General features: G+C 42.1%; 1 protein-coding gene across 3 annotated transcripts in view; it reads right to left on the bottom strand.

Annotated features, from left to right (window-relative positions):
- The window catches only part of LOC126091847 (KH domain-containing, RNA-binding, signal transduction-associated protein 2-like), a 537235-nt gene that overhangs the window by 38930 nt on the left and 482984 nt on the right, over window positions 1-15321 (bottom strand). For all 3 annotated transcript variants that reach the window (XR_007521268.1, XM_049907106.1, XM_049907107.1), the window contains exon 5: window positions 12135-12493. Coding sequence is in view for 2 of the 3 variants with exons in the window: in XM_049907106.1 (XP_049763063.1) it covers window positions 12135-12493 (359 nt within the window). In the remaining variant the exon portion in view is untranslated. The remainder of the gene's footprint in view (window positions 1-12134; window positions 12494-15321) is intronic.

Genomic DNA, 15321 nt, shown 5'->3' with positions numbered 1-15321 from the left:
TTTCATATAGTTCAATAACTGTCACCCTGTGTCTTCTGCGTGAAGCTGTCTGCTAACTAAACGGCTGCCAATAAATCTGTTTAGAAATCTGAAAACTTAATTGAAGAGCTTAAGCTCGTCTTTCATTAAGAGTACACATCGATGAGTTTAAGCCAAACTACAAAACGCTCCCTACAAGAACTCTTGTTGCACAGAATGAGTCTGTAACTGGTACAAAACTTGTCAAAGACACAATTACTATTGATACCTATAGTACCACTCACGGTGCAGAGAGAGAGAGAGAGAGAGAGAGAGAGAGAGAGAGAGAGAGAGAGAGAGAGAGAGCTATACTATACTGATACTTGGCTAAGTAACTTCCCTCTCTATATGGACTTGGAGAAAAGTAGAATAAATACTTCATTTCTTCCTACCAACGTAATATGCAGAATCCAACCCTTGGCCCAGGGGAGCACTGTGTGGCCGAAGAGGCGATGACGTCGAAAATACATTGGATCAATTTTACAGCGGACACAAAAATGCAGCAGCTTGTTTCAAGGGATGAAATAAAAAAAATACGAAATATTTAATGTATACAACTATCGAAGCTTGGGAAGAATTGACGGCATCAACGTTCGAAAAATCTTGGTGCAAACTGTGGCCAAGAACGAATAAATATAAAGATGAAACGTCAAAAGAAACGAGTGAAGTGAATCATGACGAAACAGTCCAAGCAACAGTCGATGAAAGTTAAGGAATGAACACTCCACTGATTTTGGATTTGCAACTTTACAACCGCACTTTAAGCCCGGAGACGTAAGTGCATCAATACAACCTGACGTTCACCGTACGATATAACAAGAGTTAACTGATAACAAAATCACTGACGCTGTAACTGCAACACAGAGAACAAGAAAGAAGATGAAGACAACGAAGACAATGAACCTATGGTTCGAGTAATACGTATAGATGCTAAAAATTCATTTGATATAACTCTTCAATACATCGAACAGTGGATTAGGAAACGGCGGCACATCGTGACAAAATGAAGGTTGTAATCTGATCAGAAAAAGAACATTAAAGAATATTTTCGTCCTGCTTAAGAAAATAACGTTTTTCACAATGTGGCCTGACGTTTCAAACATAGCGGGCCAGTGCAAGTCAGTTGTGTATCAATGCAGTACTGTAATAAGGAGCGTACAGTTGTTAAACTTTTACTCACAGTAACAGTACGTTACTGTACGATACAGACGTATTTTAAAGTACAGGCATTACTTTACATTACAATTTCGTGTAATACTTTAATGCGTCGACGTTTTCTTTTCGTTTTAAGATGGAACAGTATTTCCAGTTGAAAACAAAAGTTTTACTGTACTGTATTGTCATGCTGCGCGTTAAAAAAAAAAAAAAAAGTTTCTCTGATAATTCAGCCTTTCTGGGTCCCGACCGCGCTCCCGATCCCGTAGAGGACGGATTTGTAAGGTTCTGCTATACATCGCAACATTTGGGAACAGAGCACGTGTTTATACAACGTGTGTCCACATTCCTGTTACATAGTTTTATAATTTGTAGTAACGATATGATACTTCTCATTTTGTGTAGCTTACGTTCTTATCATTCACATACTACGCTGTAGAACTCATGTCTCGTTTACTTCTGGTAAGTATAATTTTGCACTATCAGAACCGTAGTTAATACTGCACATATCAGTTAATCGGTCAGGAATGTATTAACTGTAACAATGAAATAGTATCGCCTCTTCAGATGGCAGCCATGGAACGTGTAATCAATTATTTTTACATGTTTGTACCTATGCCTCTAAGCAGATTCAGAAGGATGTAGGTTGCAGTAGGTACTGGGAGATAAAGAAGCTTGCACAGGATAGAGTAGCATGGAGAGCTGCATCAAACCAGTCTCAGGACTGAAGACCACAACAACAACAACCTATGCCTACAGCACGGAAACAGTACACTTCTGTATGATACGCATTCAAACAACTGCAAGCCCTTAAAGAGACTAACAGAAATTTAGTAATACTCGGTGTGATGTTTTCACCGGAATTATCCAAACTTTCACGTCTCAAAGTTTGCTCGTTTATCCCTGGAGGATCTGAAATTGCCTGATGTTCTAACTCACTGAGCTAAGCCAAGAGCTTCTTGAACACACGATACGTCCTGACTAATGTATCGAACGCTCACGTCTCCAGCTGAGGTAGTTACAGGTTCAAAAGAAGTGATAAATACATAGCAGCTATTATAATCGAAATGTTTCCTGGCATTAAGATGTTATCGAAGGAACAACAGTCCCATTTCGCCATTATCTCCTCTGATTAGTGGAAAAGTGCCTACAAACTTCGAAACTAGCTTCTTTTCTTGATTCCGCAAAATGTGTCTCCATGAATTTCGGTGCTGTTGATGATCACAAGCAAGAAACACTACCCTTTTTTTGATGGTAAGTCCGCAAACAGTGTTGACATTTGTCTCCACGAAAAGCTTTGTATTTTACTTCTGAGCATCGCCAGTGGCCAGTCACAATTACTTTTTGTCATAGTTGAACTGGATCGAAAATATTTGTTACGCTTAATTTTCGCTCTGCAGTACTTTTATTTGCAATCTTCTTACAACGTTCCAGCGTATAGGAGAACATTACCAGAGCTATGAGTGAAGACTAGTGCCAATACAGCAAAGTAAAAATTTGGCAAAAGAAATAGGTTCCGTGGTTCCTGTCTTGAAAATACAAATTTCTTGTTTTCTACCTCTGACCACAGACGTTTCATTTATGTTACACCATCATCACTGGGTTTCCTTTTATTCAACTGTAAGTAAATTCGTACATGTCGGATTAGAATAAATTTTAGTTGGTACTGTGGTAATCATATACCCAAAAAGTGTTTCAATAAGAACGTATACCTTAAAAACAGTTTATTGTTCATGTCAGTATCACCTACTGTACAGCTGATATTTTAAATCTAGTTTACTCTATGTCACCGAATAAAGATTTCTTTCCGTACTTCCTACGAAGCGAAAATTCATCTACATCTACATGACTACTCTGAAATTCACAAGTAATTGCCAGACGGAGGATTGATCGAACCACCGACAAACTTTTTCTCAACCGCTCCACTCTCTAAAATCGCGCGGGAAAAATGAACACTTAAATCTTTCCGTGCGAGATCTAATTTGTCTTACTTTATTTTACACGTCTAGTGCCGTAGGGCTAAATCGACGAGCAAATCTCCAAGGTCATGAACATGACAGTACATGAAATTACAACGTAAAGGTAATAACAGATAAAATAAAATGTTGTTTATGAACCCAAAAAAGGCAAGTCATAGGCTTACGTAAACGCTATCAACAATGTAACACAGGTATCAGCTTAATTTTTCAAGGAACTCCTCGACAGAATACGATTGACCCATGAGGAAACTCTTCAGTTTCGATTTGAAAGCGAGAGGATTAATGTTAAGATTTCTGAATTCTTGTTGTAGCTTACGGAAAATAGATGCAGCAGTATATTGTACACCTTTCTGTATAGGAGTCAAGCAAGTGCGATCCAAATGCAGATTGGATTTCTGCCAGGTATTAACGGAGTGAAAGCTGCTAATTCCTGGGAATAACCTGATATTGTTACAGTGAGAGGCCAATGTCAGAATACCCAGAGTAATGAACAGGAGTCTACAAGAGGTTCGCGAACTTACATCACTAATTGCCCAAACTGCCCGTTTATGAGCCAAAAATATCCCTTCAGAATAGAAAAAGTTACCCCACCATATAATACCATACGCCATAAGCGAATGAAAATAAGCAAAGTAGACTACTTTTCGAATCGAACTACCACTTACTCCGGGCTTTCCACGACAGTTTACTATATATCTAAACACCGAGAAGTTTGAACTGTTCAGTTTCACTAATCATATGCCCATTCTGTGAAATAAAACCGTCGGGTCTTGTTGAATTGTGTGTTAGAAACTGTAAAAACTGAGTCTTACTGTGATTTAGCGTCAGATTATTTTCTACCAGCCACGACCTGCACTAATTGAAACAGTGCCAATGTTGCACACAACATACTCTACTACCAAGCTAGTGTCATCAACAAACAGAAATATTTTAGAACCACCTGTAATACTAGAAGGCATATCATTTATATAAATAAGGATCAGAAGTGGCCGAAACAGTGATCCCTGGGGCACCCCCTATTTGACCATGCCCCACTCACACCCCACATCATCGTCGTTCTCAACACTGTGGATGATGACCACCTGCTGTCCGTCGTTAAACTAAGGTGTGAATCAGTTGTGAGCTATTCCCCGCGTTCCGTAATGGTCCAACTTCTGCAGCAATATTTTCTGGTCAACAAAATCAAAGGCTATAGCTAAAACAAAAAATATGCCTAGCTTTCGAAACCTTTTATTTAATCCATCCAGTACCCCACAGAGAAAAAAGAACACAGCATTTTGAGTTCTCAAACTACTTCTAAAACTGAACTGTACATTTGATAGCAAACTATGTGAAATACTCGTAAAATTATGCTTACACACACTGTATTTTCAATAACATTAGCACTGATGGCATAGAAATAGGTCTAAAATTTGTCTGTATTATCCTTTTCTCTCTTTTTATAAAGCGGCTTTACTACTGAGCACTCTAGTCGTTCAGGAAACTGCGCATTCTTAAAGGAAAAATTACAAACATGACTCAGTACAGGACTAACATGTGCAGCACACTGCTTTAATATTCTGCTAGCCACTCCATCATATCCATGAGAGTCTTTTTAGTCTTCAGTGATTTAATTAATGATTCAATCTCCCCTCTGGTTGAAAAAAACGCAGTCTGCTTGGTACTTCCTATAAAGTGAACCAAGAACCCTCTCTAGCTTGAGCAAAAATGCTCTGAAGTTAGTGTTAGGGGACCCATACAGAAAAATAATTTGACGTTTAGTTTCACTAAATTCAACTGCCTCTGCACACATTCAAACACCTGTTCAGCGCAGTGCCGTGATACGTCTACGCACTCAAATGCTCGGAGAAGGAAGTTGGTGAAATTTCTTGAAAATATCTCGACGCAACAAAAAAAAAATGACTTTGTTTTAATGACTGCTGTGGCAAATCTTCCGTCAATCCATCTGGTAAGGATTCTATATCGTGCAGCAATACTCCGAAAAAGGCGAACAAGTGTAGTGTAGGCACTATCTTTAGATGATCTGTTACGTCTTCCAAGTACAATGATACGCAGTCCGATTCGCCTTCTCCACATCATTGTCTGTAAGATCATTCGTAACTGTTTGTGATTGTTAGCCCTAGGTATTTGGTTGAATTGACAGCGTTAAGATCTGTGTGCTTTCTTGTATTACCGAAATTTAACGGATTCCTGGTTGTACTCACGTAGAGGATCTCGCACTTTATTATTTTTAGCCAACTGCCACTTTTAGCGCCATACAAATCTTTCCCTACCATTTTTCAACTGGTTTTGATCTTCTTATGAATTTACTTAACGGTAAATGACAGTATCATCTGCAAACAGTCTAAGAGGGCTGCTCAGATTGTCTCCTAAATCTGTTTATAGAGGGTGAATTGCCTAAAATTTGCACCGTACATTTTGCGGAATGGAAAATTTTATTATAAATGAAAAGCACCAGTTTGCTTTTGTTCTACAATATTACTTTTTATTGCTAACCGGTTTTCGGCTTACAAGGCCATCTTCAGACATTTACTGAGTATTGTAAATGTCTGAAGATGGCCTTGTAAGCCAAAAACCGGTTAGCAATAAAAAGTAATATTGTAGAACAAGAGAAAACTGGTGCTTTTCATTTATTATAACGTTGTTCTACCAAGAACCGACGGAAGATTCTGTTAATATGAAAATTTTATTGATCGCATTTCGCAGAATGGATTGGTAGTCAGGGGTGCGTACTGTTAGCCATAAACCGACTGTAATAATACTTAGAAAGTGTATTTTTGTGCAAACATACACTTGTTTAAATGGAAAATGCCAATTGAAAAGTAGGGTAAATTAGAATGTCTTTGGTGCTTGCTGGAGGGTTCTATAGCGCGACGTTAATGAGATATCGGATTTTGTAAAGTTTCCACACCAACGATTCTTTGAGCCATTCAACCTGCATAGTTGTTCGGTATGATGTTGCTATGCTTGCTAACAGTGTGCTAGTGTGGTCCTTGAGTGCATGGCGAGCTGCGTATCAGTCAGCGTGTGACAGTCCTGGCAATAGGTCGTGAGTGGACGATAGGATTTACCAACGCAGAAAAAGTCGACATGCTCATGGAGTACGGAGAGTGTAGAAAGAATACAATTCGTTCTTGTAGGATGTATGTGGCGAGATATCCCAATAGACGTCAACTATCTTGGCAATTATGTATCAAACTCTTCAACGAATTACGTGAAAGTGGTAGTGTATCACATAGACATTGTAACAGAAGGAAGAAAGTGACGACAGAAGAGAAGAACTTTATGTTGTTGTTGCTGTTGCAGTTCATGCACATTAGCTTCCATGCAATTGCACGAGGAAGTAGAGTCAGGCACGTATCCTATGCATTCTCCATTGACATAGGTTCCATCCCCCATCACATCTCTCTCCATCAAGAGCTGCAAGGAAACGATTATGAGAATCGTGTTAACAGGCATTAAGACATGGTTCTCCAGATGAATCATGTATCTTATTTAGTGATGAAGATACATTTACCAATTATGGGCAGGTAAATCGCCGGAACGTGCACTGCTTGTCTGCTGAGCGCCCCGGTTCGCTTCGTCAGATGGGACGTAGCGTCCATGGAGGGTTAACGTGTGGTTTGGGACACTAAACCACCAGTTCACAGGCCAGTTTTTCATAGACGGAAGTCTGAACGCGCCCAAGTACTGTAGATTCCTAACAAACCATGATATAAGACGTTCCTCTGGAGAGGTACCAACATGGTGGCTGCCCAGCCCATAGTGCACGAAGTACTAAAGCATGTCTTCACGAATTGTTTTCAAACCGTTGGACTGAACGTATTGAACCTGTATTTTAGCCGGCCCATCCCCTGGATGCCTTTCTTCTGTAGGGAAATCTGAAAGGCTGTGTCTACAGGGACATACCAACACTACCCGATGATATGCAACGACGTATTACTGCAGCCTCCTCGAACGTCTCCGCTGAAATGCTACCACGTGTGCGGCAGACGTTTCAAACCAGACTGGAAACGTATGTTATCGCTGCCAGTGGTCTTTTTGAACACAACTTACAATGGTCAGTTGTCTCGTTATTGGTCAGAAGCTGCGTAACAAGTTTATGCACTTGTGTTGTTTGTGAGTGTTTGCTACTACAGGTATCGTACCAGAGTCGGTGAGGGAGAGTTTCAAAATACGCAATAGAATCCAGCAACAAACATCACTAACATTCTAATCTATTTTACTTTTAGTTTGTTTAAGTCAACAGGCACTGTTCAACTCAAAAATTTAATTAGTACAAAAATATACACTTTCTAAGTTTATTAGATTATAATCAATTGGCTGACAATAAAAGCCCGTGACTACCAACCCACTCTGTGAAAACCGCACATCACTAGCATTTTCCATTTCCGTAATATTTCCGGTGCAACTTTTTGGGTGATTCACCTGTATACATTACGAACAGCAGAGAGCCTATACACTACCTTGTGGAACGCTACATAAAGCCTCTATTTTTCTGAATGACACTTCGTCACCTACTATGAACTATAACCTTTCTGACATGAAATAACGTATCCAGTCGCACAACTGAGACGATACTCCCTAGGCACGCAATTTTTGTTGGAGCCGCTTGTGAGGAACGGCATCAAAAGCCTTCTACGAATCTAGAAGTAAAGAATAAAAATTTTAGTTCCCCTGTCGATAGCATTCATTACGAGGTGCATTCAAGTTCTAAGGCCACCGATTTTTTTCTCCGGACTGGAAAGAGATAGAAACATGCGCATTGTTTTAAAATGAGGCCGCGTTCATTGTCAATACGTCCCAGAGATGGCAGCACCGTACGGCAGATGGAATTTTACCGCCAGCGGCGAGAATAAGAACTGTTTTAAATACTTAAAATGGCGACGTTTTCCTTACTTGAACAGCGTGCAATCATTCGTTTTCTGAATTTGCGCGGTGTGAAACCAATTGAAATTAATCGACAGTTGAAGGAGACATGTGGTGATGGAGTTATGGATGTGTCGAAAGTGCGTTCGTGGGTGCGACAGTTTAATGAAGGCAGAACATTGTGTGGCAACAAACCGAAACAACCTCGGGCTCAAACAAGCCGGTCTGACGACATGATCAAGAAAGTGGAGAGAATTGTTTTGGGGGATCGCCGAATGACTGTTGAACAGATCGCCTCCAGAGTTGGCATTTCTGTGGGTTCTGTGCACACAATCCTGCATGACGACCTGAAAATGCGAAAAGTGTCATCCAGGTGGGTGCCACGAATGCTGACGGACGACCACATGGCTGCCCGTGTGGCATGTTGCCGAGCAATGTTGACGCGCAACGACAGCATGAATGGGACTTTCTTTTCGTCGGTTGTGACAATGGATGAGATGTGGACGCCATTTTTCAATCCAGAAACAAAGCGCCAGTCAGCTCAATGGAAGCACACAGATTCACCGCCACCAAAAAAATTTCGGGTAACCGCCAGTGCTGAAAAAATGACGGTGTTCTGGGACAGCGAGGGCATAATCTTTACCCATTGCGTTCCAAAGGGCACTACGGTAACAGGTGCATCCTACGAAAATGTTTTGAAGAACAAATTCCTTCCTGCACTGCAACAAAAACGTCCGGGAAGGGCTGCACGTGTGCTGTTTCACCAAGACAACGCACCCGGACATCGAGCTAACGTTACGCAACAGTTTCTTCGTGATAACAACTTTGAAGTAATTCCTCATGCTCCCCACTCACCTGACCTGGCTCCTAGTGACTTTTGGCTTTTTCCAACAATGAAAGACACTCTCCGTGGCCGCACATTCACCAGCCGTGCTGCTATTGCCTCAGCGATTTTCCAGTGGTCAAAACAGACTCCTAAAGAAGCCTTCGCCGCTGCCATGGAATAATGGTGTCAGGGTTGTGAAAAATGTGTACCTCTGCAGGGCGATTACGTCGAGAAGTAACGCCAGTTTCATCGATTTCGGGTGAGTAGTTAATTAGAAAAAAAATCGGAGGCCTTAGAACTTGAATGCACCTCGTATATCGGAAGAATCAGACGCTTGTTCCATTTCAAATGTACGATGTTTCCTGAATCCGTGCCGACTATGTGTCAACAGATCGTTTAATCATCTTCGAACGCAAGTTTATTTTCCACAATCCCACTGCAAATCGACGTCAGTGAATTTTAATCTGAAATAATGATGAATGGTTTGTGGGGCGCTCAACTGTGTGGTCGTCAGCGCCCAGACGAAGTCACAATTTTTACACGGTCCTATTTCTTTCACAGTCCGATCCAGCCACTGTCACGAATGATGATGATGAAATGATGAGGAAAACACAGACACCCAGTCCCCGGGCAGACAAAATCGCCAACCCGGTCAGGAATCGAACCCGGGACCCCGTGAACCAAAGGCAGACCGTGTGTGGAGTTCTAAATTTCTGAGTATGCTGCACACTGCGCATTCGCAATAGTGGGGGTCTACGGCGGTGTCTGCTAACGTCAGAAGTTAACTTATTCTGGTCAACCTCACTCTTGTTATGGAAATGGATTTTGTGCTTTCGCGTCTCTTAATCTATCTTGCGTTGTTTGCTGTGCTTTCGTGACACACTGGAAAGATTGCACGGGATGTCACAATAAGAATCTTTCCTACTAGTGTTCTCCTATAAAAGCGCAAACACATTTTTTTTCCACGAAGAAAAAGCGGAGACATGCACAAATAAGAACGTTAATAAAGAAATGGAATTTATTCCAAAAGCGAAAAAGTCAGACTTATTTGACAAAAAAAAAATAATTTTTGATGCTTCAAATAATTAATGAAAATTCAGCCAGATGACGAGAGAGAGAAAGAGAGAGAGAGAGAGAGAGAGAGAGAGAGAGAGAGAGAGAGAATAAAGACCAGTGCCACCATAAACCAAATACGACCGACGTCAGAAGTTACCGACAGTGAAATTAATAATCAACGGGTGAGGTACCATAAACTCTGTCGCTCTGTTTTTTGACAAGGAAGAGAGCAGGATTCCACGCAGAATTTAAACAAAATCCACCATCTCTATTGATAAGGTTGCTTCCTAATTTAATTTCAACAGTTTCCTTAATAACACTATCCAAACAGCATGAAGTGCATGCCAGAATCTCCGTGTTGTATTCCATTTCCATAGATGACCGGTGTCAAGATAATGTTCTCCAGTGGCAGATGTGCACGGCTGTTGAAAGCTAGTGTGCCGCTTATGCCCAGTACACGTGTCATCCACAGTCCTGGCCAGCATACATGTCAGAACGGCAAGGAATACGGCAGACACCCGCCCTACGGAAACGAAGATCATCCTTTATGGAACCTAAAAGGACCATTATCTAGTATGGCGGTCGAAGAATTGCGGATAGGTAACCGTAGGTAGGAGTGTGACTCGGCCGGGGAGCGTGCCGAGATGGTCCGGGCATTTGTGATAAACACTGCGTCCGTGTGGCACTGTGATTAACGAAAGTGGCAAATAACTAGGAAATCCCGGGTTCGAGTCCCACGGCAAACTTTTCAACTGTCGCCGCTGAACCCGACAAAGTTAGTATCATCATCAGTTCCATCCCTTTCCCTTCCCTTGTCCCCTCTTCACCTTTAATTTACTTAACACAGTATACGTCGGGGAAAACACAGTTATCACATTGTTTACCTCTTCGCGGAGGAAACGTATCGTTGCTTGCGCATTTTGGATAAACTTTGCACCAGAGGATTAAGACAGTAATGTGCACAATCTTTTTTTTTTGTTTTTTTGTTTTTTTGAGGGGTCGTGATCAATGCAACGTTTGCCGAATCTGTGCATTATATTATTTCTCCTGCCGCCAATCTCATCAGGCAACGCACTGGCCTAGCTCTGTTGCTAATAAAGCAACTAAAATTAAATTACCACGTAACCTTATAAATAGAGATGGTAGTTTTTGTTTAAATTCGACATGGACTCCTGCTCTGTCCCTTGTCACAGAACAATAGGACAGCTACCACACCCTTGGTTACTGATTTCAATGTCGATAAGTTCTGACGTCGTTCATCTATAGTTTGTGATGGCGCCAGTGTGTGTGTGTGTGTGTGTGTGTGTGTGTGTGCGCGCGATATATATATATATATATATATATATATATATATATATATATTCCCGGAACTTCTCTGAAAACTGAGAATTTAAATTACCTTGCACAGCCCTACTTGCTGCAGTTTCGCCTTGAAAATTGGAGGGCGTGCTCCTGTCGAAATATCGGCGGTTGTCGACGACTTTAACCGGCTGGACTCCCGTAAGTTATTTGAACACTGAATACGCCGGGAGAAACTCGGGTCTCATAATTTTCGGTGCTATTTGGCAATTAGCGAGAAAACGAAATATGAAGGATAAAGTAAAAAGGCGATACTAACTGAATTATAGATACCGTTTGGTTGATTTGCAAGTACATATATGTATTGAATTGTCTGGACAACACTATTTCTGCTCTTTGAATTATCAAGCCTGTACACAATTTATGACACAACCTTCGATAAGAACAGCCGCGACAAATTTTGATTTCGTCATTAACAAACTCTATTATCATTGCTTGTTCCTACATTTTGTTACGAGATTTCAATGTTTTTTTGTAAAAAGTAGAGTCCGTCTTAACCTCACTTTCACCTGTCAGTTGTCGAACTGCACAGCAGACAGCTCTCACCACATATACAATTTTAGCGTTGGCGTGTAAACATACTAACCACTTGAGACAGATGAGAGACTGTACAGAATGAAACGTTAAGAGCGGGGCAGTAGACTCACTGTCTCGAAGAGTTCATTGGGATATGGAAGTCGATGGTGTAAATGGGGGTTTTAGGTGATCACCGACGTTGCTTCGAAGTACAGCTAAACTTATTGCAGTTGCAAAAGACGCCGTAACAAAAACACTACAATTACGTAATTGTTGGTTCCACCTGAATAGGTAAAAAGCCGACGAGTGTATACTGCACATTCAGACAGCAAACAGAGAGCTGGTCGGCTACTCACCCCGTAGCAGCGTACGAGTCGTAGGCGGCGGTGTCGTAGAAGGTCCCTGCGGCAGCCCTTTCCTCGTCGCCTGCGCCGCCGTACCCAGTCTCCTCCATGGCAGCGCGCGCGCGGTCCAGTATGCTGAGGACCTTGGTCTTGGTGGGCGTGGGGCGCGGCAGCAGAGCCTGCGGGGGCGGTGGGGGCGGCAGTGGTGGCGCCGGCTTGCGGAGGCCGCCGGGAGGGCCACGCACTGCGCCCGGTGGCGGAGGCGGGGGCGGCCCCAGCAGTCCGCGACCGCGCGGGGGCGGCGGAGGGCCTGCTGGCACCCCGCTGCCCGCCACCGCGCTGCGCAGCGGCAGGGCTCGGCCGCGCGGCACCTGAGGACAAGCCTCCATTCAGCATCGTCGCAGTAATGAATAATACTACTTGGGTAAAAATTGGCTGTTGCTCTGCTTATGCCTATACCTATGTTCACTAGGTAAATTGATATTGCGGATCCATTCTTAATAACTTGAGAGTCCTGAGGAGGACATCTTTCCTCCTTAATCAATCGCTAAATAGAGCTCACACAAAAATAACTGACACACAGCTCAACCAAAGCAATACGTCTCATCACAGGGTATATTCGCCACGTCATAAAGCACTGGCTGGCTATCAGTTCTCAGTTCTCACTAGTAATCCACCACCATTCAGAAGATCAGTCATTGCTGAACGTGTGAACGGAAGGAAAAAACAATATCATGAGTTACCAATTAATTCAGAATTTTCATTAACAGAACCCTAATAACTGCGGTCTATAAAACTATCGTGGCGCACTTCAATCGTTCTGCAGAAGATTCATTTCACCCACTCAAGATGCCTGAAACAACCGGTGGCAGGAGCAAATTTACGTGGTACATCACTAACTAATTAAAACTCCTCGAGAGCGACCAGTACGTTTTCATCTACCTTGACGACAATGGGATATACCGAATCGGATCAGAACTGACTGGGGTAGATGTGGAGCACCGGTGCGCTCATGGGCGTAGAACCCCTCTCCTCAATGTGACCGCAGCGAAAGGCAGCAAACTGTACAACATCTATCATTTGAATGTTCCCCCAGAGCATTCAAACACACAATGGAAGACCTTCACAATTTGCCTGCTGAAACTTCCAGCTGGATTTCAAAGCTGGATGTAGGGCTACAAGCCGTGCGGAGTGGCCGCGCGGTTAGAGGCGCCACGTCACGGATTGCGCCGCCACTCCCGCCGGAGGTTCAAGTCCTCCCTCGGACGTGTGTGTGTGTGTGTGTGTGTGTGTGTGTGTGTGTGTGTGTGTGTGTGTGTGTGTGTGTTTGTGTTCTTAGCATAAGTTGGTTTAAGATAGTTTAAGTAGTGTGTAAGTCTAGGGACCGATGACCTCAGCAGTCTGGTCCCTTAGGAATTCACACACATTGGAACATTTGTAGGGCTGCAAACCCATTATACACTTGAGATTGTCTGCATCTGTGTAGAAATGTACATATTTGCTGTAAATAGTTGTGTATCACCATAGAAAAAATATAATAATTCGATTCAGGTTTTAATTCGGTTTATAATTTTACATACAGCGAAGTTGATGTGTCAAAATGACAAAGCATAGGCAAAATGCCTGGCATTTAATCCGCGGGAGCCATTCCAGAAACCATAAAATCAAATTATATTCGCACATGGGGACATACTTCCTTCGGAAGCAATTAAAGGGCTAAGCGTAAGTGTAGATGGCCTTGACACAGTTTGTACAGCACGCTCAATGTTTTTGAAGATCTGTCGGGGCTGACACCAGTATCAGGAGCATTTCAATATCAAGGTCCATCCAGTTTTTTGTTAATGGTATTCAATCCACGAGATCGATTTCGAAATTACACAATTTCACTTTCAGACAAGCTTGTGGCAGCCCATCTCAACCGTAACACTAAAGTAAATAAAGTGATCCAAAATACAATCACACAAAAAATCAGTAATGCTACTGCAAAAGCAAGTATATAAAATTGCCACAATTTATGTGCAATCAACATGCAGGCCAAACGTAATAGTAAACGAAGTTTCATGCCTAAACAACGCCAACTAAATCTTATTTTAATTGGGGGGAATGGAGGGAAAAAAACTGCGGTTGAATTACGCCTATTCATCTCTCTGCGAAGTATGTATTTTTTCTAAGTATATGTGAAAATTTCAAATTGTGTTGCGGATCGTCACACAGTCTCACTTCGCCAAGATAAGCAAGCCAACATGACTGATAGCGCTTTTACTACTGTCTTTTATCGTCAATTGACAATGTAAATTAAACTTTCCTAAAAGTAACAATTTAACGGAGTTACATGACTAAACGTAATTTGCTCTATCTTACACTTTGTGGTATCGTAAAAAAATGACTACGGTTGCAGAAGATACTCGCACGAGGAGGAAGATGTGTGGGAGGAATGCGGTTTGTTTAACATAAAGCCAGCAATGAAGGAACAAGGGCACTGGCGATATTGGACTGGACAAAGAATACTGTATTGTCTGCTGAAATTATCATTCCGGAAAGCCTCAAAAACGTTTTAGGTAACAGCAAAATAAGTGACCAAAGAATGGCTACACAGACTTAAAATTGGTGTCTCAAACGACGAATCCAGTTTAACCTTTCCGTCATTTCATTCCTAACATATTTACACAAGGCATCCGTTACGGATACGACAGTTCTCAAACTAAGGTCCAAGAAAAGTACAATGTCTGATGACTACCAGCATTATCTTACAACTCGCCCTCTGTCATCGGAGAGGTTTGTTTCCTTCATGTTGTCCGTACGTATCTCCTGATCTAGCTGAAAATTGAACACAGCCTCTAATGATATTCACCTCACAAATTCGGTTGATTATGATATTTTTTCTCGCTAAATGGCATGGGAATCGAAGGTTTCAAAATTATCTGTTTGCCTAAGTCTGTTGCAGCAGCAAGAGGCAAGAACAGTGAAAGACTGCATATTCCAAAATTAAAACTGAACATAGACAGCTGTGGTGTCACTGTGAGCTGAGATCCCTTCAAGGCTGCCAGCTGCTTGCATGAGGAGACAAGTTCACGCGGCCATTCTTGAGATACTGAACGTCGTATTTAGGCTTAAGTCGTGTCCTTAAAATATCATCACAAAGAATCCGTTCAGAATATATGATCTGCTACAGCTCGGATGTACCCGAGTCTGCCTCGAT

This window comes from Schistocerca cancellata, chromosome 7 (assembly GCF_023864275.1).
Source record: "Schistocerca cancellata isolate TAMUIC-IGC-003103 chromosome 7, iqSchCanc2.1, whole genome shotgun sequence".
In the NCBI taxonomy this organism is placed as follows: domain Eukaryota; kingdom Metazoa; phylum Arthropoda; class Insecta; order Orthoptera; family Acrididae; genus Schistocerca; species Schistocerca cancellata.
This window is presented reverse-complemented; position numbering and strand designations above follow the sequence as displayed.